A 27,843-nucleotide genomic window follows, 5' to 3' on the forward strand; every position below is an offset into this window, starting at 1 on the left:
TTAACTTCATCTAATACAGTTCTATACAGTTTTTCATTAAGGTGATACTAATAGCCTGAGTTATTGAGAGGGCACTTGTGTGGCCCTGGAACAACTTGCTTGGAGAGAGAGCAAGAAAGAGTGTGTGTGTGTTTGTGTGTGTGTGTGTGAGTGAGTGAGTGCGCACTTTATCAGCACCTAGTAACGCAAGATTCTGTTGTTATTACAGAGTCGAGCGTCTGATTTCCCCCGCGGGTCTTGATTGACGAAGATCGGGGAGATCACGTCGCTCTTCTCTGGCTTGAGGAGTTTACCAGGAGAGAAGAACTCTGTGGTCTGCTGCTGCTGCTCCTGCGTCTGCCATCATCTTCTCTTCCTCTTCGCTCTAGGCACTGTCTACCCCCACCAACAAGTTCCTCCCTCTGCTAGCACTGGTGTTGGCATCGGTAGAGGAGGTACAGCTTCCCTGCCATCTAAGAAGATTTCTGACCTTGACAGTGAGTGAAACATAACTATCTAAAGAAGTCTAGAGGGTGTAAAAGTCTCTTATAAAGCTCAAAATTTTGAAATGACAAACATGAAGGTGTTCATTGTGCTTCACTAGAAAAACTGCAACTGAAGCAGCAGTAGCAGAGAACATTATTTGGGTTCATGAACGGGAAATGATATAAATAGTTGAAAGAAAAGTGATAACGAAAAGGTGCGAAGTTCGAATATTTGTAGTGACTCGCCTGCCAAAGTACAGGTAACGGATAAACAAGACGCTAGTAAATCTCAAGTAAATTTGCAATGCACACACTGCAATGAATTTGAAAGTGTAAAAGGAATTTGTGGTGATAATGATACACAGAAGTCGTATCGCAAAATTTGTCCAGAATACTGCACCCAATAGAAAAACAAGATTGTTCTGTTTGTTGAATGGAAGGTGGCGACGACAGACGGAGAAGACCTTGAAGCATAATTGATCCCGTGCACAGATCATAAACTCGAACATTTGACCTCAGTGCTGTTGCTCTCAAGTTATGGGAAGCTGGTAGAGCTGAAGCTGGTATTAGAGGTGAGAAGTGTATACACTGTTGAGGCAAGTAGCGCAAGTGGGCGTCAGGAAGACATTGAGTTTCCTATTGTGTGCAGAGGATATCTGAAGACCTCATCTGAGGACCTCATCAGAAGACCTCATCTAAGGGCATCAATCATCTGAGGACATCAATCATCTGAGGGCATCATCTGAGACTCGCTCGTCTAAGGGGTTTGTAGTAGCCGCTAGGAAGTGTGTGTGGGATGACTGGGGCGTGCGGGCGCGTGGGCGGTGTGGCAGGGTAGCGGGGCAGCCCCAGCATGAGGGTAGCGGCCCCAGCAAGACCCCCACGCGACCCCGCCCCCGAAATCGCCGCAAGCCGCCCGCCCGCCGCCAGCCGCCCGCTGCACCATGAGATAACAGCGGTGGCCGCCGCAGAAGCAACCGCAGCTGCCGCAGACAAGGCAGGACGTCATGAGTAATGTTTATGCGGCGTATGGGCCCGTGCCCACCAGCGTCGGGGTCTCGGCCGCCCCCAGACTCAATGGCTCCCTGGACAGGCGAGCCATGGTGGGCCGTTCGTCCATGTTGGGCCGCTCGGCCACCCTGGGCCGGGCAAACAACGGGCCCATGGGCCGCTACCCACCGCCGGGAATGGGATGCTCCTACCAGGACCTCCGGCGCTCTAGAGAGTTCCTGGAGATGAAGCACGGTCCCATGGAATTGCTGGAACCCCTGGACACGTTAAGCATGGCCGGTAGTGTTCTTCGAGGCTCCTTTGAAGGGTTCCCCGCGCTGCCAACCTCCACGCTGGAGCGCCGACGCAACGGTGGCGTAATAACCGGTTGCAGTGTCCACGGCGGCGGCGGCGGCTCGTTAAGTCGCGCCGGAAGCTGCCACGGATCGCACTACCAGCTGGCAGAGGAACGAAGAAGTGGCTGTTGTCGGAGGAGCTGCTGCACCATCACTCTCTCCCTCATCGCTTGTCTCCTTATCCTCAGCGGGGTCATCGTAGCTCTCTACTTCTTCATCAAGAGTACGTCTTCTCTCCCTCTTCCCACACCCTGCACCTCTGTATATATATATATATCTATATATATATATATATATATATATATATATATATATATATATATATATGTAATATGTCGTGCCGAATAGGTAGAACTTGCGATTTTGGCTTAATAATTTCGTAAAAATTATTCTGAACCTAACGAAAAATAAATATTTCATTGTGTTTGTTTATTATTAAATTATTGTAAACATGTCAAAAATATGTGTAGTTGGATTAGACTAAATTAAATTGCGCTTGTTTTAATAAGATTAGGTAAGGTTTCTAAAGTTCTTTTGGTACAAAATTATTAATTTTTACATTAACATAAATGGAAAAAACATATCTTTAAACGTAAAAGAGAAAACTTTAGAAAGGACTTAATTTTAAATGAGTTCTTGCTAATTGACCAGTTTTACCATTCGGCAACACACACACACATTATATATATATATATATATATATATATATATATATATATATATATATATATATATATATATATATATATATATATATATATATAGCGCACAGTGCTCTTAGTCGCTTACTATTTATCCTTGCTGACAGTGGCTTCGCTGACGCATCCCGTTATTGTTTTGTTGTGGTATTGTTGTCTTGTTGTTTTTGTAATGATTTTTTTTGTGCTGGGCCTGAACCGAGTCCTGTGCACATTTTTTTTTAAACCTTCCGTGACCACAGTTTTATTTTTCACCCTGCAAGTGCATTTTTTCCGTGTGCTCCCTGCACCCTCGTTCTTCGACGTGCATGCAATTAGTGACCCCCCCCCCCCCAGTGTATGTTTTTGTGTTTCTGTAGCTGTGTATCTGCTATACTGAGGTAAGCTGGATTTATTTGTATTTTATTTGAGTAAGTGTTTGGTCACCTGTTATTCTGAAATGTATTGTTTCTTATACTTGTATATAAAATGCTCCAAGTGCATATTATATTTAATAACGTTTCCCCTTTATTTATATTTTGTGAATTATGTAGATATGTACAGTAGAAAATGGGATGTAAATCTTCTCAGATACTTGCTGTAAGTGTTATATAATGAACTCGCCTAGTTGTGTTTGCGGGGTTTAAGACGCAGCCCCAGACACCACCTAGACTGCTTTGATCGGCATCAGTGACTTCTGGCCCCTTTGGCCTTATCATACCTACCTATAGTTGTATACAGATCTTTCCTTCACCACTGCGTCATCTAAGTCGTTTCTCTTTCCAATCACCCTGAGAGTAAAGAACTGCTTCATGTCCCTATGGCTTCCTCAGCTTCCACTTGTGTGTCTCACTCTTGTGGGAGCTTATCACATAGCATTGAAAATCATCTGTTTTATAATCAGCGTGTAAGTGGGCGTCTGGAAAGCCAAATAAGAAAAGAACAATGGTTGGTGGGTTTTCTTTTGCGTTACCCTGCCTTGATGTAAGGTATTCACCTATATGTGGTTACAGGGATCGATTCACAGTTCCTCGCCCCGCCTCTTCGCTTGTCGCTACTTGGTCCACTCCCGGCTCCAAGGGCCTTATTGTACCTCTTTTAAAGCTGTGTAGGGATCCCTCCTCTACTACTACACTCTCCTGACAACCCTATGGCTGAAGAAATACTTCTTAACATCCGTATGATTTGTCTGAGTTTTCATCTTCCAGTTGTGCTGTCTTGTTTCTATATCCCATTTATGAAGCATTCTTTCCCTGTTCACCTAGTCAGTGCCTCTCAGTATTTTGCACATCGTTATCATATACCTCTATCCCTTCTGTCGTCCATTGTCATCAGGTTGCTTTCCCTTAACCTCTTATCATAGGACATATTCCTTACCTCCGCGACTAGTCATTAGTTTCACGTCGTCTGACACCTCTGACTATCCCTTCTGTCATCTCACTCACGTATACAAGAAACAGCACTGGCCCTAGAACTGACCCTCGTGGAACCCCACTCTACACATACACCCATTCCGACACCTCACGTACCATCACTTGTTGTTTCCTTCCTGTCAGGTATTCCCTGATTCATTGCAGTGCTTTTCCTGTTATTCCTACCTACTCCTCGAACTACTAGGTCCACTCTCTCCCTCCTCCATGAACTTTGTCGTATCTCTTCTTGCTATGTATAGATCCTACCTCCACTACATCACTCGCCATTTTGTTCCACTTCCTGACAACTCTATGGCTGAAGAAATACATCCTAACAGCCATGTGACTCATCTGAGTTTTTGGCTTCCAGCTGTATCCCCTTGTGGCTGTGTCCCATCACTGAAACATTCTGTCCCTATTCACCCTGTCAGTTCCTCTCAGTATTTCATATGCCGTTATTATATCCCTTCCCCCTATCCCTTCTGTCCTCCACTGTCATCAGGTTGATTTCCCTTAACTTCTCCTCGTAGGACATACCCCTTAGCTCCGGGACTAATCTTGTTGCAAACTTTTGCACTTTCTCTAGTTTCTTGACGTGCTTGACCAGGTGTGGGTTCCATACTTGTGCTGCATCCAATATGGGCCTTACATATACGGTGTACAGAGTCTTGAATGATTCCTTACTCAAGTGTCGAAATGTTATTCTTAGGTTTGCCAGGCGCCCATGTGCTGCAGCAGTTATTTGGTTGATGTGTTCTTCAGGAGATGTGCTCGGTATTATATTCACTCAAAGATCCTTTTCCTTGAGTGAGGTTTACAATCTTTGCATCCCCCCTAGCCTGTACTCTGCGGTTTTCTTTGACCTTCGTCAATCTTCATGACTTTTCACTTGGTGGGATTAAACTCCAGGAGCCAGTTGTTGGACCAGACTTCCAGCCTGTCCAGATTCCTTTGTAGTTCCATCTGATCCTCATCCACTTCAATTCTTCGCATTAGCTTCACATCGTCTGCAAACAGGGACACCTCTGAATCTTTCCCATCAGTCACGTATACCAGAAACAGCACCTGCCCTAGGACTGACCCTTGTGGAACTCCGCTCGCCACAGGCGCCTACTCTGACACCTCATCGCTCGTAATTTCCTTCCTGTTAGGTATTCTTTGATCCAGTGAAATGCCTTTCCTATTGTTTCTGCCTGCTCCTGTAGCTTTTGCACTAATCTCTTGTGCGGAACTGTGTTGAAAGTCTTCTTGCAGTCCAAGAAAATGCAGTCTACCCACCCCTCTCTTGTATTACTTCTTACTTTATCGTAAACCTCAAGTAGATTTGTGACACAGGATTTCCTTTCCCTGAAGCCGTGCTGGTTATCGTTTATAATCTCATTCCTTTCTAGTTGCTTCACTGCTCTTCTACCGATAAGTTTCTTTTTGACTTTGCTTATTATACATGTCAGTGACACCGGTCTGTAGTTTAATGCCACCTGCCTGTCTTCCTTCTTAAAGACAGGGACTATATTTGCATTTGCTGTCTTCCACACCTCAGGAAGTTGCCCTGTTTCGATAGATGTGTTGAAGATTGTTGTTAGTGGCACACACAGTGCCTCTGCTCCCTCTCCTAGGACCCACAGAGAGATGTCCGGTCCCACCGTCGTTAAGGTATCTAGGTCACTCATCAACCTCTTCATCTCCTCTTGTGTTGTATGTAATGTGTCCAGCACTTGTTGGTGTAACCTTCCATCCCGATTTGCTGGAGTCCTTTCTGTCTCCATTGAAAACACTTCTTTGAATCTCGTGTTGAGCTCTTCACATACTTCTTTGTCGTTTCTTCTGGTCTCCCCTCCTTCCTTCCGTAGTCTGAGTACCTGATCCTTGACTGTTGTTTTCCTCCAGATATGGCTGTACAACACCATTGGCTCAGATTTGGCTTTCGATGCTATATCATTCTCGTATTGCCGCTGGGCCTCCCTCCTTATCCCTGGGTATTCATTTCTGGCTTTTCGGCTAATCTCCTTATTTTCCTAGGTCCTCTGTTTTCTGTAATTTTTCCATTCTCTAGCGCACTTAGTTTTGGCCTCTCTACACCTTAGGGTGAACCAAAGGTTCGTTCTGGCCTTCTCATTATTTCTGTTGCTCTTGGGTACAAACCTCTCCTCTGCTTCCTTGCATTTTGTTTTCACTCATTCCATCATTTCATTTACTGTTTTTCCTGCCAGTTCTCTTTCCCACTGTACCTCATGCAGGAAATTCCTCATGCCTGTGCAGTCCCCTGTTTTGTAGTTTGGCTTCTCCCTTCCTACTCGTGCTGCTTCACTCTCTACTTTTAACTCTACAATGTATTCGAAGTTCAGGACCAGGTGATCATTAGCTCCGAAGGGCATTTCTTATGTGATGTCCTCAGTGTCAGAACTACTCAAAGTGAATATAATGTCGAGCCTTCCTGGTTCATCCTCTCCTCTCTGGTAGTGCCCCTGACATGTTGATGCATGAAGTTTTACAGTATCACCTCCATCATCATAGCTCTCCACGTTTCTGGTCCCCCATGTGGTTCCATGTTTTCCTAGTCAATCTCTTTGTGATTGCAATCACAAACAACTAGTAACTTTGCTCTACCTATGTGGGCCCTTCTGACAACAGCAGCTAATGTGTTCATCAATACTCCGTTGCTCTCATATTCTTCTCTTGGCCTCCTGTTATTCTGTGGCAGGTTGTACGTCACTACAGTCACCACCTTGGGACCCCCAGTCTGAAGTGTTCCTACTAAGTAGGCTCCTGCCTTCATTCTGTCCATTCCTTCCATTCTTCAAATCTCCACTGCTTTTTGATGAGCAATGCAACTCCTACTCCCCCTCTAATTCCTCTGTCTTTCCTCAGGATCTGATATCCGGATGGAAAAATAGCATCTGTTATCCCCGAGAGCTTCGTTTCTATGAATGCTATGATGTCTGGTGATGTTTCTATGATTCTTTCATGCCACTCCTCACATTTATTTGTTATTCAGGCTGCGTTGGTGTACCAAGCCTTCAGCTTCTTTTCTACTACAGCAGCCCCCTGCATAGTATCCTGGCGAAGAACTATGGGGAGGGGGCTGCTGTTAAGGTGGTGTTTGTGTTGAGGGGGCTGGGGGTACGAAGTGTGGGTTGTTGTAGTCTAGTTTGCTTGGTTGCGGTGAGGTTGTTAGGGTTGAGGGTCTTCTGTAGGTGGTTCTTTGGGAGGTTGTGTTTGCTCTTCCTACTGAATCTGGGTTCCCCTACCCATCTCCATTCTTGACTTTGTTTCCTGCTCCGTGTGTGTGTGTGTGTGTGTGTGTGTGTGTGTGTGTGTGTGTGTGTGTGTGTGTGTGTGCGTGTGTGTGTGTGTGTGTGTGTGTGTGTGTGTGTTTTAAAACGACGAGTACTGCTGTTTTTCCTGAAGGTCCCAGTTTGAAATACAAATATAGTATCCTACTTCTTTGGGTGAATTTTCACCTTAAAAGAAAAAGAAAACATTTAACAGCTCAACGTTTCCACATTTGCACACATGTATCACCTCATCATTGCAGACCTAGAGACACGAATCAAACTTTGGACCTGAATCTGTCTAGGCTGTGTGCAGGCTGCCGCTCCCTCCCACCTGGGGTTAAAGTCAATTTAGAAAGGATTTGTGCGAACATTGTTTGTCGAAAAAGTATTAAGGTGATTAAAAATCGAAATTGTTTTATGAATATAAATAATATAAAAACTGTCGAATGATAATCCTTATGTAAGAATTGTAGATTTTTGTTATATATATATATATATATATATATATATATATATATATATATATATATATATATATATATATATATATATATATATATATGCGCAATAAGATCACAGTAAACAAGTGAAGAATTTAAGGTACACTAGACATTTTTTTGGGTAGAGGATAAGCTGTATTTCACGGATCCCTGACTACCTACCTACATCATAAAAAGTCAGGTGTTGCTGGGGGGTTGCAACGAGGTGTAGTCACGTCCTTATATGCTTTCCTGTTAACCTTTTATTTTTATAGTTCCTTGATAATGTGAGAAGTCACGAAAGCGCTTGGAATTTCACTATTTTTTCGACGACATTGCTAATGTAAAGGAATTCATTAAACGACAAATAAAATGCCAGGTGTACCGTAGTACCAACTAACTGGACCGGAGTGCCAGCTATCTGTGCTGCAGCAGCACCGTCCAGCGGTACTGTAGCACCAGCTAACTGGACCGTACCATCCGCTGACTCGATTGTAGTGCCAACTAGGTGCATCGTAGCTTCATCTAGTCGAACTGTAGCGTCGACCAGCTGCACCGTAGCAGCAGCTAGCTGGACTGTAGCACCAACTAGCTGGACTGTAACGTCAACTAGCAGGACTGTAGCACCAACTAGCAGGACTGTAGCACCAACTAGCAGGACTGTAGCACCAACTAGCTGGACTGTAGTACCAACTAGCTGGACTGTAGCACCACTAGTTTTACCATAAAACCAACTAGCTGTACCGAACGCAGGAGGGAAGATCATGATTATATACCTGAAAATCCTAGGGACTAGTACCGAACTTGACACGAAATCACTCACTACGAAGCAACAGACTTGGCAGACGATGCACCACCAATGAAAGCAGGGTGTACTAGCACGTTAGAGACCATACAATAAGTGTCCAGGGCCGAGACTGTTTAACTGCCTCCCAGCACACATAAGGGGATTACCAACAGACCCTGGCAGTCTTCAAGCTGGCACTGACAAGCACCTAAAGTCAGTTCCGGATCAGCCGGCTGTGGCTCGTACGTTGGTTTGCGTGCAGAGCAGCAACAGCCTGGTTGATCAGGCTCTGATCACTCAGGAGCCTGGTCTCAGACGGCGCGGGGCGTTGACCCCGAACTCTCTCCAGGTAAACTCCAGGTAAACCTTATCATAGCACCAACTAGCTGTAACTAGCACCAACTTGCCGTACCACAACATTCTTGTGTGTACTAGACCACTAAAGTACTTAAATGTTCACGTGAAGTACGTGATGAACGAGTTCAACTTTAACATAAATTTGCGATACATTAATTACATTACATGCAGTCACATCTGCATTAGTTTTATTATATTTCCGTTGTATTTTGTAGTATTGGAAAATAGCATGTAACAAAGTATTGTCTATTAAATGGATCAGAGCTATATACAGAGGATTACATATATATATATATATATATATATATATATATATATATATATATATATATATATATAAACACTGATCTCAGGCTGAGGGACTCCTGAATTGGACAAGTAGCAGTGCTTACAATCTACCAAATCTACCACCTGGACTTAGTAGCTGTTAATATATCTAGTAAGGCTTGCTCAGGATGATGAACTGAAGTCTCTGAAAGCTGCGTGGATCAAGTTAGCAAGCTGACTCATATTGGTCATGGTAGATTTAACATCTACCTTGTTCAACGTTCAATATCCGTTATCAATCATGTTTTATATATCCCTGTCTTAATTCGACACATATATATATATATATATATATATATATATATATATTTATATATATATATATTTTTATTATTTTATTATTATTATTATTATTATTATTATTATTATATTGGCCGTTTCCACCAAGACAGGGCGACTCGAGAAAGAAGAAACACTTATCATCATTCGCTTCATCACTGTCCTGCCAGAGGTGCGCCTACACTATAGTTAAAAAAAATGCAATATATCCACACCCGTCCTTCAGAGTGCAGCACTGTACTTCCCACCTCAAGGACTCAAGTCCGGCTAACCGGTTTCCTCTGAATCCCTTCAGGTTACTTTGCTCACACTCCAACTGTGACAACTCCTCTTTGTTAGATTCTTTATCTCTTAATCCCACACCTCTTGCCAACCACTGAGCAATAACTTTTCTAACAACCCCATCCACAAATATATTGAATACCCATAGTGTCAAAACGCATCCTGTCTATGGCCTACTTTACTGGAAATAATCTCCTCTCACAATACTCTAACCTGAGCCTCACTATCTCGTAAAACTCTTAACTGCTCTCAGTAACCTACCATCCCTATAATATATTGTCCTATTGTAAAACTCATTCCCTGCTTCTACTTGAATTAAGTCTCCTCCCTAGTGAGCCTACAGAACTCTAAGGTGCTGATACTTTAAGCTGATTCCTAAACTTGTCGGAAAGCTCTCTGGAAGTTGTGAAATGCTTCTAAGGTTGTGGAAGCTCTCTAAGGTTGTGAAGCTCTCATGACTCGGTAGCCCTGGTTGACTCTTGTGAGCCTCTGGTGACCCTAGGTCCGTTGGCCTCATGTGGACCTCGGTGAAGCCCAAGGTGAGCTCTGGTGGAAGCCAAGGTGTAGCCTTGTGAAGCCTCGTGAAGCCAGGTGAAGCCTCGTGAGCCAAGTTGTGAGCTCTTTAGCTCGTGAAGCCTGTGTAGCTCGTGGAGCTTAAGGTGGAGCCCAGGAGCCTGAGCTCGTTGTGAAGCTCTAAGGTGTGGAAACTTTCTAAGATTGTGGAAACTTTCTAAGGTTAGGAAAACTTTCTACCATTGTGAGAAACTTTCTAACGTTGTGAAAACTTTCTAATGTTGAAAGTTTGTAAAGTTGTGGAAACTGCCAGTTTCGGGGATGGTGTGTATAATATTAAGCAGAGGCACGTGCACGTGGCAGTTGTTCCATCAACCTTCACCTGGCTGACCAGGCTTGAAAATTTGAAACCGATAGCACCAGCCGTTCTGAAGTTATGAGAGCCTTGGAAGAAGTTAATGGAAGACAGAGAACATTGTAACAATGTGCCGCATAGGTTGACCTGCTCTGTCTGCATGTGCACATTGATTTGTGTTGTAGTCGATACTTAACGGCATCACTGACTATTTGTCTCTTGGGCCTTAAGATATCCACTCTTGAAGCTGTGTATTGAGTTTGCCTCTACCATTACTTCATCCAAGTCATTCCACTTTTCAGCCACACTACTTAAGAAATACTTCTTTACGTCTTGCTCACCTGCATCTTCAGCTTCCACCTGTGTTTCCTTGATCCTGGTCATATTAATTCGGTCTGTCCCTATCAGACTTTCAGTTCCTCTTAAGATTTAGGACGTACTTATCATATTCACCCTTCTCCATCACATTCTTTTAACCTCATAATGCATTCCTCTCTGTTCTGGTATTAGCTTGGTTGCAAACTTTTCAACATTTACCAGTTTCTTCACTTGCTTGACCAGGTGTGGGCTTCGTACTGGGGCCGCATACTCAGTAATTGGCCTGACATGTGTCACCTTTAAGATTCTGAAGAATTCTTTTTTCAATCTCCTGTTATTCTGAGGTATATAATCTTTCATTTGATACTATCGTTATACGGTTTATGTGCAATTCTGATATTTGCAACTTGTCTTCACCAAAGTTGTACACTTGTGTCCGGTTTGCCCTACTTCTCCGAAGCGCACTTTGCAGCGCTGTATAGCCCTTGTGGCTTAGCGCTTCTTTTTGATTATAATAATAATAATCCGAAGCGCACGATCTCGCATTTGTTTGGGTTGAACTTGAGAAGCTACTTGTTTGACCACATCTCCAGCCTGTCGAGATGTCACTGGAATTTATTATCTGTCCTCTCCTGTTCTTCTTTTCATTATTTTTACATCGTCAGCAAACATTGATACATAGGACTCGATCCCCTCTGGTCGTTCACATATATTAGGAACATTAGTGGTCCTAACACTGATCCTTGCTGAACGCTACTCGTTACTCTCTCACATTCAGAAGTCTCATCGCTTACTATTATTATTATTATTATTATTATTATTATTATTATTATTATTACTTCACCTACAGTGGAGGTTTATATTAATTTTTCAACCTTCATTAACCAGGAAGGTTAGTAGCATAACAGTGAGGTCGATCGCTGTGTTCTCAAGATCATCAGATCGAGCTCATAACCACTACCTTGTGTTATTAAGGTAGTTCTTGACCCACTGAAGCACTCTTCCTTTTAACCTTGTGTTGGTTGGTCTCCTGTGTTGTTTCATGTCCTTTCCTACCTCTAGCTTACCTCTCTCTAATACATTTGTTTACGACGACGTTTCGGTCCGACTCGGACCATTTATAAAGTATGACTTTCTAAATGGTCCAAGTCGGACCGAAACGTCGTCGTAAGCTTTTCTCTCTTGTGTGCGGGTTATTTGTGTATTGTTCCAGTCACGGTATTGCTTTAATTCATATACAAGTTCATTTTCTTTATTTCATTGTTCTTCTTTGCTTGAAACATCTCAGTCAGATATTTCTCTCTTTTTCCTCTGCTTCTTCCTTAAACTTATTGAACTCCTCCTCAATCTTTCTCTTTTTTCTCAGTTATCCTTATCTCTGCTCAGTCTTTCTCTCTTCTTCCTCAGTTATCCTTCTCTCTGCCTCCTCAAGCATCTTTACCCAGACCTCAAGAGCAGATTCCTCTTTGATAGCCCCTAAATAGCACGCATTCGTGTCATTAACCCTACGATACATGCTTCTGGTTGGTGTACCCTTTTGCTTCACCGTATCTTACCCTTAGCTGTGTACGAGTGTTCCTACTCCCTACACCTGTGGTATGTTATGGATTGGAGTAGTAGGTGTACTTGCCAAATTGATATGTATATGTGTGTGTGTGTGTATGTGTGCGTATTGTGTGTTTTGGGTGTGTGTTTGTGTGTGCACGTGTACGTACTCGCCTATGTGTGGTTGCAGGGGTGATTTTGGTATTGTGATGTGCTCCAGTCACCGCGTGAGAGAGATGCCACTCTCCGTGGTTCCAATAATTCTAGAAGACAAGAGTAGTTTTGCAAATAAAATCTTCAAAAAAAAAAAAAAACATACAGCTATACATAAATAGAAGCACTGGCTTCAGCTTATTAATACACATAGGTAATAGGGTAAATAAATATGTACATTACGCATTATTATAAGATAATACGTGAAAACCTAGGTAATCTTTGTAGATAAATAATTACATGTATTAATGGAACTTATTTTGTAGGTATGTTGATCACCTTGCATGAGTAAAAGATTGTGTTGCTTAGGATCAGTGTGATGGAGGATTGACTTGTGTTGCACCTCTAACACTTTTCCTCCTCTTGACTGTTGCAGATGTCCCGTACGAGCCTCGGCCGCCCATCCAGGAAGGTGAGTACTACCACAAGGTCTATCCCTGCCTCCCCTGGCTGTTGTTGGTGTTGTGTGTCCTGGGTGTTGCTCTCTCTCCTACCTTGTGTGCTCACATGTGTCCGGGGACATGTGTCTCCCCACCTGCTCACACTCAGTCATCTTTAACCCACACACGCAATGGTAAGTTCAGTATACACATTTTGCAGTGTTTCTACACCTGCCTTGAGGTTATTGCAGAATTTATACTTTCATTGTAATCAGTTTTTTCAACCTCAACCTAACCTGATCTGTATATCGTACTGGAGTTGCTGTTGTCGATTTAGTTACGTTAGGGAAGCTGGAGGTTCACTTAGGGACGAGTAGATGCAAGGAGGATGCCTCCAGCGTGGCGGACGCGTTTTACACACAACTTCTAAACTTGAGAGTGGGGGCGCTCCGTCCGTGTCAGGGCGTGGGGGTGAGCGAGAGGGAAGGGCGTTCATAAACAGAATCTCCTCCTGTGTAACCCGGCAAGATATCACAGATCTATAGAAGGATATCAGATATACAACGCGTTAAAGTTATTCTGTGGCGGGTTATTACAGATCTGTGGCAGGATATTATAGATCTGTAGTAGTATGCTACAAATCTGTGATAGGTTATCATAGATCTACAGCAGGTTATCACAGTTCTGTGGATGCTTCTTACAGATCTGTGGCGGGTTATTGGTTCGTTGGTAGCTTATTACACTCTCTGGGAGGTTATTACACTTTGGGAAGTTATCATAGATCTCGAGCAGGTTATTAAATATTTTTAGCAAGTTATCGCGTTTCCCTGACAGTTATCGCAGATCTCTAACAGGAGGGCATAGACTCCTGACAGGCTATCATAGACCCCTGACAGGCTATCATAGACTCCTGACAGGCTATCATAGACTCCTGACAGGCTATCATAGACCCCTGACAGGCTATCATAGACCCCTGACAGGCTATCATAGACCCCTGACAGGCTATCATAGACTCCTGACAGGCTATCATAAACCCCTGACAGGCTATCATAGACTCCTGACAGGCTATCATAAACCCCTGACAGGCTATCATAGACTCCTGACAGGCTATCATAGACCCCTGACAGGCTATCATAGACTCCTGACAGGCTATCATAGACCCCTGACAGGCTATCATAGACTCCTGACAGGCTATCATAGACCCCTGATAGGCTATCATAGACTCCTGACAGGCTATCAAAGACCCCAGACAGACTACCACAGATCTCTGACAGACTATCATAGATCTTTGACATTCTATCCAGATATCTGACAGGCTAAGGCAAACCTCAGTCACAACGCATTGAAGAAAATCGCGTATTATACACTCTGCAGTTACAGCAACATCAGCAGTAACAGCAGCAACAGCAGCAGTAGCAGCAGCAGTAGCAGCAGCAACAGCAGCAGTAGCAGCAGCAACAGCAGCAGTAGCAGCAGCAATAGCAACACGTGATAGTGTGTCCCGGGTGAGAGGCGATTCTGACTCTTGGACTGTCCAGTTTCCTACTTCCTACTTAAGGAAATCTTTCAAGAAGATAAACTAATTTCCAAATTGACGAATATCTGTTGAAGAGCTGATCAGTCAGGTTGTTGGTGCCAGCAGCAGTTTAAGTCGGAATACGTGCAGCTGGTACCCCATAGCCTGATTGATCAGGCCTTCAGCCAGGAAGTATGGACCGGGACTTAGCTGCGGAGGTCATGACCTCCCCCCCCCCAAGGACGGGACTGACAGTGTCAGGAGGACTCTTGAAACTGACACTGTGTCTGGGGTCTACAACTGACACTCTGGGCAGACAGGAAAAAAAATGATGGTTGTAGGGTTCTTTTTTCAAGATTTTTTGAGTCGGTCATATATATATATATATATATATATATATATATATATATATATATATATATATATATATATATATATATATATAAATTACAAGAGAGAGAGAAGCCATTTTATCGTTTCACAGTTTTTGCAATGTGTAGCGGTAGGGGGGACTATTTTACATTTATTGACTTACATTTACAAAATTGGAGGATGAATCTTGGCGTTTTCCAGAATTCATAGGTCGGCGACATTTAACCTTTTACGTGTTAAATCAGCGAATCTTGGCGGTGCGTACATCCAAACTGTCACCACCAGCTGGTGGTAGCCAGCTGAAAAACACACATTCGGAGTGGAGACCTTTATTTGTCCAGCGTTTTTCCCAACATTGGTTTTTCTCGAGTATCGAAACGTACTTGATACAGACCCGTGCTAGGAGAAACGTTGTAGAAATGACTGTTTCCACTATATTAGCGGTCTTCGTCACCAGCCGTGGGCAGCCAGACCTCTCAACCTTGCAGTGTGTGCTAGTGACAGTTTTATTGTTGTTAGCTACGGGCAAACTTTTGTTGTGAGTGAACAGGTTATATATCGTGGTGTGAGCTGAGGATACGCTTATCGTGGTGTGAGCTAAGGATACGCTTATCGTGGTGTGAGCTAAGGATACGCTTATCGTGGTGTGAGCTAAGGATACGCTTATAGTGGTGTGAGCTAAGGATACGCTTATCGTGGTGTGAGCTGAGGATACGCTTATCGTGGTGTGAGCTAAGGATACACTTATAGTAGTGTGAGCTAAGGATACGCTTATATCCTGGTTTGTGAGCTAAGGATACGCTTATATCGTGGTGTTGTGAGCTAAGGATACGCTTATCGTGATGTTAGCTAAGGATACGCTTATATAGTGGTGTGTGAGCTAAGGATACGCTTATATAGTGGTGTGTGAGCTAAGGATACGCTTATGTAGTGGTATGTGAGCTAAGGATACGCTTATCGTGGTGTGAGGTAAGGATACGCTTATCGTTGTGTTAGCTATGGATAGGCTTATATCGTGGTGTGTGAGCTAAGGATACGCTTATCGTGGTGTTGTGAGTTAAATATACGCTGACCTCTTGGTGTTGTGAGCTAAACGACACAAAACCCTTGTGGGTTGATTGAGTCATCGAAATTGTAGTTTTTTTTTTTTGGGGGGGGGGAGGGGGGACTGAGCATTGCATACAATTTTCTCTTCCTTACCCCCCCCCCCCCCCCATGGTCCTCTTCCGCCTCCAACACCAACATAGTATATTGGTCATGTTGTGAATCTTTTCTGCACATGCATGCTGCCTTTCTGTCCTATTACTGTTATTTCCAAAATTCTCTGATATCTTCCAGTTCCTAACGTTCCTACTGGCCTCTTCCCATTATCAACGTTCCCACTGGCCTCTTAAAATTCCCAACGTTTTCATTGGCCTCTAACAATTCCCAACGTTTCCACTGGCCTCTTACAGTTCCCAACATTCCCACTGGCCTCTTACAATTTCCAGCGTTCCCGCTGGCCTCTTACAATTTCCAGCGTTCCCGTTGGCCTCTTACAATTCCCAACATTCCCACTGACCTCTTACAATTCCCAACGTTCCCACTGGCCTCTTACAATTCCCAACATTCCCACTGGCCTCTTACAATTCTCAGCGTTCCCACTGGCCTCTTACAATTCCCAACGTTCCCACTGGCCTCTTACAATTCCCAACATTCCCACTGGCCTCTTACAATTCCCAACATTCCCACTGGCCTCTTACAATTCTCAGCGTTCCCACTGGCCTCTTACAATTCCCAACGTTCCCACTGGCCTCTTACAATTCCCAACATTCCCACTGGCCTCTTACAATTCCCAACATTCCCACTGGCCTCTTACAATTCTCAGCGTTCCCACTGGCCTCTTACAATTCCCAACGTTCCCACTGGCCTCTTACAATTCCCAACATTCCCACTGGCCTCTTACAATTCTCAGCGTTCCCACTGGCCTCTTACAATTCTCAACGTTCCCACTGGCCTCTTACAATTCTCAACGTTCTCACTGGCCTCTTACAATTCTCAACGTTCCCACTGGCCTCTTACAATTCTCAACGTTCCCACTGGCCTCTTACAATTCTCAACGTTCCCACTGGCCTCTTACAATTCTCAACGTTCCCACTGGCCTCTTACAATTCTCAACGTTCCCACTGGCCTCTTACAATTCTCAACGTTCCCACTGGCCTCTTACAATTCTCAACGTTCCCACTGGCCTCTTACAATTCTCAACGTTCCCACTGGCCTCTTACAATTCTCAACGTTCCCACTGGCCTCTTACAATTCTCAACGTTCCCACTGGCCTCTTACAATTCTCAACGTTCTCACTGGCCTCTTACAATTCTCAACGTTCCCACTGGCCTCTTACAATTCTCAACGATCCCACTGGCCTCTTACAATTCTCAACGTTCTCACTGGCCTCTTACAATTCTCAACGTTCTCACTGGCCTCTTACAATTCCCAAGACTGCCTCTTTCATCTGCTAATTTCGAACCCTCTCTCTCTCTGGCTTCTTGTTAAAGATATCTCTCGTAACTTCCAGCAATCTTCTTTCTCTCGTCTGTTTAACTTTAACTGCTCCAGTGATTTCCCCCCCTCCCTCCCTCCCCCTCCCCCCTCCCTCCCCCTCCCCCCTCCCTCCCTCCCCCTCCCCCCTCCCTCCCTCTCTACAAAATACTCCAGTACCTTGACAAGAAAAGTAAATTAGTGTACGGAGGCTGGAGTCTACAGCAGTCTTTGCTTCAGTGACCCTCACGGGTTTAGAGCTTAATGTGAATTGTAATAATGAACCGTAGCTTCCTTGTTGATTTTTTTTGTTTACTAAAAGCACACTGAAGCACTCACTAATTAACTGCCGTTAATCATCCGCCATATTGAACAAGCTATCTCCTCTAATTAATTAACCTTATGCAATAATTTCCACTTGTCATTTACGATATTTATTTTATATACGATATTTACCGTATTATATACGATATTTACCATATTATATACGATATTTTCTTTATTATATACGATATTTACCGTACTATATGCGACATTTGCTTTATTATTTACGATATTTACACACACAAGTACACATAAGCAGTAGCACCACCTATACCACAAGAGTACACACAAGCATCACCACAGGAGTACACAGAGTACGTACAGGCAACGCCTCCACATCATGTACTAACGCTAAATAATTCTCACCATGCAGTTAACGAACTAAATAACGAATTTATACGAAATGTCCATATCCTCAGTGAGGATGGCAGCCGAAAAGTACGCTAATTTGGCGACCGTGTACTTAGTGATGAATGACCCGACAAGCGATATTAATGTATGTTGAGTACTTGTACGTGAATGCATGGGAACAATGAAAAAATATTCATTGAAAATTGTGAATGGTTAATGAATGTGAATGGAGTTGGGGATAGTTGAATAACATCATGGAGTTTGTAGCACTGTACTTCACTGTGTTTGTCTCAGAACTTTTGCGAGTTTCTCAGCACTTCAGTATGTGTTAACTAAAGTCTTCAGTGGGTTTAAACTACAGTACTTCAGTGAATTTCAGTAAGGGAACACCCGAGTGAGGGAACACCCGAGTGAGGGAACACCCGAGTGAGGGAACACCCGAGTGAGAGAGGGAACCCAGTAAGTAGTGAAACAGAGTAAGGAGAACACGATAAGTGATGGAACATAGAAAACGTTGAGGTAAAACTCAGTGAGTGAGGGAATACAGTGAGTGAGAACACAGTGAGTAATGGGATATAGTGAGAACATAGTGAACGATGGTATACAGTGTGTGAGAACACAATGGTGGATTACAGTGAGAACACAGTGGTGGATTACAGTGAGAACACAGTTGTGGATTACAGTGAGAACACAGTGGTGGATTACAGTGAGAACACAGTGAGTGAGTGAATCCTAGCTATTGCATTTGGTGAGTCTGTTCAGTGCTTCACCAGCTGTTCTGTACACAGTGCTGCTTGTAGCAGAAGAATGATCTTCATCCTCGCAGTCAACCCTCCGTCTTCATACGAGGGCTCCTCAGAGGACAGTAGCCCTTGGGCACGATTGGCCTGGCCGATTTAATGGGCGATTTTCATTGGTCGTAAGCCAGAGGCGTGTGATTGGGTAAATCTCTGGCAGTGTGGACATTGTTATGGATCTCAGCTGTGCTCTTGACTGACACTGCTGAGGAAGATATTGTAGTAGTGTGTATGTGTGTGTGCGTCCGCGCGCGCATTGTTTGACTGACATTGCAGTGTCGTCAGTGTGTAAAGTGACTGATACTGTATTGTAGTGACTGTATACTGCTTGATTTGATATTGCAGAGATGTTTCTTAAGTGTCTCTGAGAGTTGAAGACGGCAGTTTGAAAATAAACACGGTATGAGTGGGGTTAGAACTCATGGCTAGAGTCGGCACGGCCACGCTGGCTGGAGATTCATCTGTTAAAAGTTGCATTTGTGGTCACAGTAGCGGCCCAGTTAACCTCCCTGTGGTGTATAAATATACCTAGTTGGATGAATCTTATTATAGCCATCTGGCCCAGTGGTTTACTCGCTGACCTGGAGTTTTACGACTCACCATGGGTTCAAATCCCACCCGTTCCTTGGTTTCTTTGCAGTCGTCGTATTACGATTTCGTGAGTCCACCCACTTTTAGGAAGAGTCTGTGCAAAGCGTTTTTCTGAAACTGTTGAAGAAGGCACTAAAGTGCGTGTCTGTTAATGGCTGAAGGAGCCATTGTAGTGCGTGTGTGTGCATTGTTAAAGAAGGATTACCTAAGTGCGTGTCTGTCGCTCTGCAGCAAGTATGCGACGAAAAGGCCAGAGAGGCTTTACACGGAAGCGTTTGTTACCTTAGGTCAGATTTATGCCAGACAGTGGTTCTCAAGCCAGAAAATTACAGATTTCTAGGACTCGGGACTGAAGTTTTGTGGTCCGAAGCCTTCAGAGTTGAAAAGGATTCTAGCCTTTGTCGAAAATATGGAGAATCGTATTGGTACGACGGAAACTCTAGTACTGAGCTGTGAACAACCCGGCTACTTTACGCTGGAAACTTCTCTTTTTTTTTACTCTTTCCTTGTTTTACCTCTTAAAAAAGGAGGGTGAAATATACTCTGAGAGGTGCAGTAATCGCGAACGAGCGACACAAGATGAAAAATAACTACAGGGGGAGTTGAATGATAGCTCTAGGCCTTTTGTGTTGCAATCAACATATCATGAGCTTGTAATGTTGCAGAAATAGAGCAGGAAATCCAGGAAGATCCGTTCATGGGAAGAGTTATTCCCATGAACTGATGGCGTTGATTGCGACACGAATGGCCTAGAGCTATCATTCAACTTCCCCTGTGGTTATTTTGCACGCCGAGAAGTGTTTCGGAGTTTCAAACTGGGGTCTATGAAAGTGACAGTCCACTTTCATGCATATATTAGAACCTAAAGTGTCCTTGATGTTAGTGTCAAGGTAGGCCGTGTTCCTTGTTTAGTCTTTAGGCTGTAAGCCTAACAAAGTAACTTGACCGGGGTGTTATAACTAGATCAGTTGTGAGTGCGCAGGTCGACACTTGAGTGCTCCGTATTGGTAGCCCCATTCAAAGAATATTGCGGGTTTCAGCCATTCAGCGGAGGACACGGCTGCTCTTCGATTGCTTTAAATAAAGATACATTGTAGGATCTCTGAGAGAGAGAGAGAGAGAGAGAGGGAGGGAGGGAGGGAGGGAAGGAGGGAGGGAAGGTGGGTGAGACTAGTATTGCTTTTTTATATAGTATTGCATAAATTTATTTCCTGTTTATAGGTTATTACTTGTTGGAAGTATTCGCAGGAAAATGTCTCGTTTGGCTTTATACGCACGTAAAACTACATTGTGTAATACTGTTCTTTCATACGCAGTAGCGTAATTTTTATTGCGGATGGTACGTTATACATGAATAAGGTTTAAGGTGAGGTTTTTGTCTTCGCTCCTGTGTGGCAGTGACTTTTGAATCAGGAGGTACTGGCTCTAGCAGGACGTGATGTGTAACCTTACTGACCATCGTGTAGTCGATAGGATTTAAGCCCAATTAACCAGCCAACTTCATCTCCTCCACGCCTTTTCATCCTCCTAATTCTCCCCTTTATTTAGAACTTCCCATGTATATGTTAATACTCCTTCTCCCTCTTCCTCCTTTCACTTGAGCTTTTCTTCTCATCCTCCTAATCTCTCCCTATTTCTCCTTTCCCGCCCTCTCTTTTTCTTCCCTCTTTCTGTTTTTCCACACCCTGGTTCTTCGACTTGTTCCTCTTCCTTTTCATGGTGTTTTTTAGTTCACTCTGGTTCTGTTGGTTCACAGTGGTTTTGTTGGTTCACAGTGGTTTTGTTGGTTCACAGTGGTTTTGTTGGTTCACAATGGTTTTGTTGGTTCACAGTGGTTTTGTTGGTTCACAGTGGTTTTGTTGGTTCACAATGGTTTTGTTGGTTCACAGTGGTTCTGTTGACCTAATTTTTCTGACGCCAATTGATTTTGCAGAGAGCGGTGAAACAGTGTTGCTGTCTGAACCCCCGCTGGAGAGACAGTGTTGCTGTCTGAGCGCTGCTGGAGAGACAGTGTTGCTGTCTGAGCGCTGCTGGAGAGGCAGTGTTGCTGTCTGAACGCTGCTGGAGAGGCAGTGTTGCTGTCTGAACGCTACTGGAGAGACAGTGTTGCTGTCTGAGCGCTGCTGGAGAGGCAGTGTTGCTGTCTGAACGCTGCTGGAGAGGCAGTGTTGCTGTCTGAACGCTGCTGGAGAGGCAGTGTTGCTGTCTGAACCCCCGCTGATAGAGCATTGTTGCTGTCTGAACGCTGCTGTGGAGGCAGTGTTGCTGTCTGAACGCTACTGGAGAGGCAGTGTTGCTGTCTGAACACTACTGGAGAGGCAGTGTTGCTGTCTGAACGCTGCTGGAGAGGCAGTGTTGCTGTCTGAACGCTGCTGGTACGGCAGTGTTGCTGACTGAACCCTGCTGGTACGGCAGTGTTGCTGTCTGAACCCCCGCTGATACGGCAATGTTGCTGTCTGAACCCCGCTGGTACGGCAGTGTTGCTGACTGAACCCTGCTGGTACGGCAGTGTTGCTGTCTGAACCCCCGCTGATACGGCAGTGTTGTTGTCTGAACCCCCTTTGGTACGGCAGTGTTGCTGTCTGAACCCCGCTGGTACGGCAGTGTTGCTGTCTGAATCTCCGCTGGTACGGCAGTGTTGCTGTCTGAACCCGCGCTGATACGGCAATGTTGCTGTCTGAACCCCGCTGGTACGGCAGTGTTGCTGTCTGAACCCCCGCTGGTATGGCAGTGTTGCTGTCTGAACGCTACTGGAGAGGCAGTATTGCTGTCTGAACGCTACTGGAGAGGCAGTGTTGCTGTCTGAACGCTGCTGGAGAGGCAGTGTTGCTATCTGAACGCTACTGGAGAGGCAGTGTTGCTGTCTGAACGCTACTGGAGAGGCAGTGTTGCTGTCTGAACGCTGCTGAAGAGGCAGTGTTGCTGTCTGAATGCTGCTGGAGAGGCAGTGTTGCGGTCTTAACCCCTTCTGGTACGGCAGTGTTGCTGACTGAACCCTGCTGGTACGGCAGTGTTGCTGTCTGATCCCCGCTGGTACGGCAATGTTGCTATCTCAATCCCCTCTGATACGGCAGTGTTGCTGTCTGAACCCCGCTGATACGGCAGTGTTGCTGTCTGAAAGCCCGCTGGTACGGCAGTGTTGCTGTCAGAACCCCGCTGATACGGCAGTGTTGTTGTCTGGACCCTGCTGGTACGACAGTGTTGCTATCCGACCCTCGCCGAGGAGACAGTGTTGCTGTCTGATTTTGGCAAAGATTATTGATCTTAAGTAAACAGGTAGATCACACTGGAGATCCATCAAGAAAAAATGGCTCGACACACTTCTCACACCACGACCAAAGATCCAAACGAGGGAGCACTCATTGTCATGGTTTTTTATACGTGCCTTCATGATCTGCAGCTCTGATTTTCTAGATGGACGGTGCAGCCCTTTTTTTTTTTTTAAGAAATATTCCGGGCGCTGAAATTTCCTGCACACATTATCCGGGACTGCAGGGATCGTGCATGAGAAATCTTCGCCTCACCGAAACCAGAAAACGACCCGGGGGACAAGACTCGTCCTTCCTACAAACCACACTGCATGATATATTAAACCCATCCTCACCAAGGGCAACACAGGTTGAAGAATTACACATGTACGACATTTGGGTATCTTTATTGTAGACATTTCGCCATCCAGTGACTTTATCAATACAAATTCAAGGACATAATGGGAAGACTGTAGAACTATATGCAAAAGATTTCCCTGACTACAGTATATAAGCCACTTCCCCAACTATATGCTGTACTTTCTTCAAGATTGATGGGCTGAACACATCGATTCCAGGCTGAGGGACTGATTACTTTAAACTCCTCCTCTCTTTACATCGTTCTTCTTTGTATCGGACTCATGAAGCCACTGTGTGGCGAAACGTTTCCTCAGTAAAGATTCCCATATGTTGCATAATTTCTCATTCTTCAACTTGTCAGTTTTCTAAACTATTTATCACAAAAGACGAGGTAATCAGTCCCTCAGCTTTAGAGTTGATTACCTCGTCTTCTGTATATAGTCCTACAGTCTTCGCATTATGTCCTTGAATTTGTATTGATAAAGCCACTGGATGGCGAAACGTCTACAGTAAAGATACCCAGATGTTGCACATGTGTCTAATTTTCACCTTGTCGGTATTATATGCACGTACAGCAACACAGGTGTTGCCACTAGCACATCTAGCACCATCAGCAAGCAGGAGCACGACAGCGACGGTGTCTGCATCATTCCATATGGCGGTTGTGTAACCAGACGTACGTGGGAGAGGCCTCTCGTGGCCTACAGATCAGGTTGAAAGAACACCAGCCTGCCTGCAGGATTGACAACATGAACAACGCCAACGTGATAGAAAAAAGACTGCTCACCTGATATCTGGCAACGACGCTCAGCTGGTCATGACACAATACAATCCAGCAGAATCGAAGGGCTTTCAGTTTTAGTCATATCTGTAGGTCAGACGTATAGGTCAGACCTGTATATCAAACCTGTAGTTGTAACTGACTGTAACAGGTCATCAGAAGGACGGGTAGGCTTCCTGCAGTGCTCCCATCTTTCAAAAAACCAGTTCAGACAGACGAGTGGTCGCCTTGGTGACGACTCATCTGACTTTGCTGGGTACGAATTTGCTAGTTATACGTTCATTTGAATTGACTGAAGACGCCTGACCACAGGCGAAGCGTCTCGGTCATGTTACTTTACGCAACTTGTCACCTTTGCGGCATTTGTCACCAGACACTAACACTGCCTCCCAAGTGGTAATCATAACGCTGCCTCCCAAGTGGTAATCATAACACTGCCTCCCAAGTGGTAATCATAACGCTGCCTCCCAAGTGGTAATCATAACACTGCCTCCCAAGTGGTAATCATAACACTGCCTCCCAAGTGGTAATCATAACACTGCCTCCCAAGTGGTAATCATAACACTGCCTCCCAAGTGGTAATCATAACACTGCCTCCCAAGTGGTAATCATAACACTGCCTCCCAAGTGGGAATCATAACACTGCCTCCCAAGTGGGAATCATAACACTGCCTCCTTAGTGAGAATCATAGACAACCCCCCAGTGGGAATCATAGACTAGCACTGCCTCCCCAGTGGGAATCATAGACTAACACTGCCTCCCCAGTGGGAATCATGAAAACTGCCTCCCCAGTGGGAATCATAAACTAACACTGCCTCCTCAGTGGGAATCATAGACTAACACTGCCTCCCCAGTGGGAATCATGAAAACTGCCTCCCCAGTGGGAATCATAAACTAACACTGCCTCCTCAGTGGGAATCGTAGAATAACACTGCCTCCCCAGTGGGAATCATGAAAACTGCCTCCCCAGTGGGAATCATAGACTAACACTGCCTCCCCAGTGGGAATCATGAAAACTGCCTCCCCAGTGGGAATCATAAACTAACACTGCCTCCTCAGTGGGAATCATAGACTAACACTGCCTCCCCAGTGGGAATCATGAAAACTGCCTCCCCAGTGGGAATCATAAACTAACACTGCCTCCCCAGTGGGAATCGTAGAATAACACTGCCTCCCCAGTGGGAATCATAGGCTACACTGCCTCCCCAGCGGGAATGGAATTCAGGACTATTTAATTGTTAGGACAAGCGGGTTAACCACTCTGTCAATAGTGGAGATGATGGTGGTGGTGTAGTGGTGATTGTGACGGTGGTGGTAGTGTAGTGGTGATTGTGACGGTGGTGGTGGTGTAGTAATGATTGTGACGGTGGTGGTGGCGTAGTGGTGATTGTGACGGTGGTGGTGTAGTGGTGATTATGAAAGTGGTTGTGTAATTTTGATTGTGATGGTGGTGGCAGTGGCGGCGGCGGCAAACAATCTTCCTTTCTATTCATTGCTTCAGCAGGTGGGCTGCTGCCCACCTGTTGTAACCCTTTCCCCACATAATGCTACCACCCTCCCCCACCTACTTCAGAGGACCATTGTTGCTTGTCTTCGCATTCCAACATTTCTGTGTGTGTGTGTGTGTGTGTGTGTGTGTGTGTGTGTGTGTGTGTGTGTGTGTGTGTGTGTGTGTGTGTGTGTGTGTGTGTGTGTGTGTATACTCATCTAGTTTTGGTTGTAAGGGTCGAGTCACAGCTCCTGGCCCCGCCTCTTCACTGGTCGATACTAGGTCACTCTTCTTGCTCCATGAGCTTTATCATACCTCTTCTTAAAGCTATGTATGGATCCTGCCCCCACTGCATCACTTCCCAGACTATTCCACTTTCTGACAACTCTATGACTGGAGAAATACTTCCTAACACCCCTTTGACTCATCTAAGTCTTCAACTTCCAAGAGTGACCCCTTGTTTCCGTGCCCACTCTCTGGAACATCCTCTCTCTGTCCGCCTTATCTATTCCTCGCAGTATTTTGTATGTCGTTATCATGTCTTCCCTAACCCTCCTGTCCTCCAGTGTTAACAGGCCGATTTCCCTTAACCTTTCTTCGTAGGACATTCGCATTAGCTCTGGAACTAGCCTTGTTGCAAACTTTTGCACTTTCTCTAATTTCTTGACGTGCTTGATCAGGTGTGGGTTCCAAACTGGTGCTGCACACTCCGGTATGGGCCTAACGTACACGGTGTACAGAGTCTTGAACGATTCCTTACTGAGGTGTCGGAACGCTATTCTCAGGTTTGCCAGGCACCCATATGCTGCAGCAGTTATCTGGTTGATGTGTGCTTCCGGAGACATGCTTGGTATTATACTCACCCCAAGATCTTTCTCCTTGAGTGAGGTTTGCAGTCCTTGGCCACCTAGCCGGTACTCTGTCTGCGGTCTTCTTTGCCCTTCCCCGATCTTCATGACTTTGCATTTTGCGGGGCTAAATTCGAGAAGTCAGTTGCTGGACCACGTGCTCAGCCTGTCGAGGTCTCTTTGTAGTCCTGCCTGATCCTCATCTCATTTAATTCTCATTAACTTCACATCATCTGCGAACAGGGACACTTCTGAGTCTATCCCTTCCATCATGTCATTCCCAGCTACCAAAAATAGCACTGGTCCTAGGACTGACCTCTGTGGGACCCCGCTCGTCACAGGCGCCCACTGTGATGCCTCATCACGTACCAAGACTCGTTGTTGCCTCCCTGTCAGGTATTCTCTGATCCATTGCAGTGCCCTTCCTGTTATACGTGCTTGATCCTTTAACTTCTGCACTAATCTCTTGTGAGGAACTGTGTCGAAGCCTTCTTGCAGTCCAAGATAATGCAATCATCCCACCCCTCTCACTTGTGTCTTACTTCTGTTACCTTGTCATAAAACTCCAGTAGGTTTGTGACACAGGATTTGCATTCCATGAATCCGTGCTGGTTGTCGTTTATAATCTTGTTCCATTCCACGTGCTCCACCACTCTTCTAATAATCTTCTCCATGACTTTGCATACTATACACGTCAGTGACACTGGTCTATAGTTTAGTGCCTCGTTTCTGTCTCCTATCTTAAAAGTGGGGACTACATTTGCCGTCTTCCATACCTCAGGTAGTTGCCCAGTTTCAAGGGATGTGTTGAAAATTGTGGTTAGTGGCACACACAGCGTCTCTGCTCCCTCTCTAACGACCTACGGAGAGATGTCCTGTCCCACCGCCTTTGGGGTATCAAGGTGAGTACGTATGTATGTGTTCTTTACTTTTTCTGTACAAGTCAATTCTCAGCTCCTGGCCCAACCTCATAACTCGGCATTTGGCCACATTCACTCGTAGTCTTGTGGGATCCTATCGTACCTATTCTTGAAATTCTGTGTAAGGCCTGCCTTCATCACTTCCTAGCCAATCTGAGACTGAAGAAATACTTCTGACATCCCTGTGGCTCATCTGACATCACCGTGGCTCATCTGACATCCCTGTGGCTCATTTGGCATCTCTGTGGCTCATCTGACTTACCGGTGGCTCATTTGGCATCCCTGTGGCTCATCTGACATCCTTGTGGTTCATCTGTGCCTTTAACTTTCAGATATGTCCACGAGTTGCCATTTCTCGCCTCAAGTAGCAGCCTGTTCCGTACACCCTATCAAGTTTGCCCTGAATATTTTGTATGTTATCATGTCTCGTCTGGTTCTTCTATCCTCCAGTAGATTTAATTCCGTTAGTTTCTCCTCATAGCTCATGGCCCTTAGCTCAGGAACAAGCCTCGTTGCATCTGCACCGTCTCCAGAGATTCTTAACATGCTTTTTCAGGTGCAGGTTACTGGTGCTACATACTCCAGACTGGGCCTGACGTATGTTGTATAAAGGGCCCGGAATGACTCTGTGTTGAGTTTCCTGAAGGCTACTCTCGTCAGACGATCATTGGCTAAAGAAGTTATTCGGCTGATGCGAGTTTCTGGCGATATACTAGGTA

The 27,843-nt window shown here is 44.9% G+C and overlaps 1 protein-coding gene across 4 annotated transcripts in view; it reads left to right on the forward strand.

Moving 5' to 3' along the window:
• Positions 1 to 209: 209 nt before the first annotated feature.
• Positions 210 to 27,843, forward strand: part of LOC128690475 (agrin) — a 479,367-nt gene continuing 451,733 nt past the window's right edge. For all 4 annotated transcript variants that reach the window (XM_070089666.1, XM_070089669.1, XM_070089668.1 and 1 more), the window contains exons 1-2: positions 210 to 2,033; positions 13,006 to 13,041. In XM_070089666.1, the coding sequence (XP_069945767.1) occupies positions 1,472 to 2,033; positions 13,006 to 13,041 (598 nt within the window). In that variant the 5' untranslated portion in view covers positions 210 to 1,471. The remainder of the gene's footprint in view (positions 2,034 to 13,005; positions 13,042 to 27,843) is intronic.

Source organism: Cherax quadricarinatus, chromosome 29, assembly GCF_038502225.1.
Source record: "Cherax quadricarinatus isolate ZL_2023a chromosome 29, ASM3850222v1, whole genome shotgun sequence".
Taxonomy (NCBI): domain Eukaryota; kingdom Metazoa; phylum Arthropoda; class Malacostraca; order Decapoda; family Parastacidae; genus Cherax; species Cherax quadricarinatus.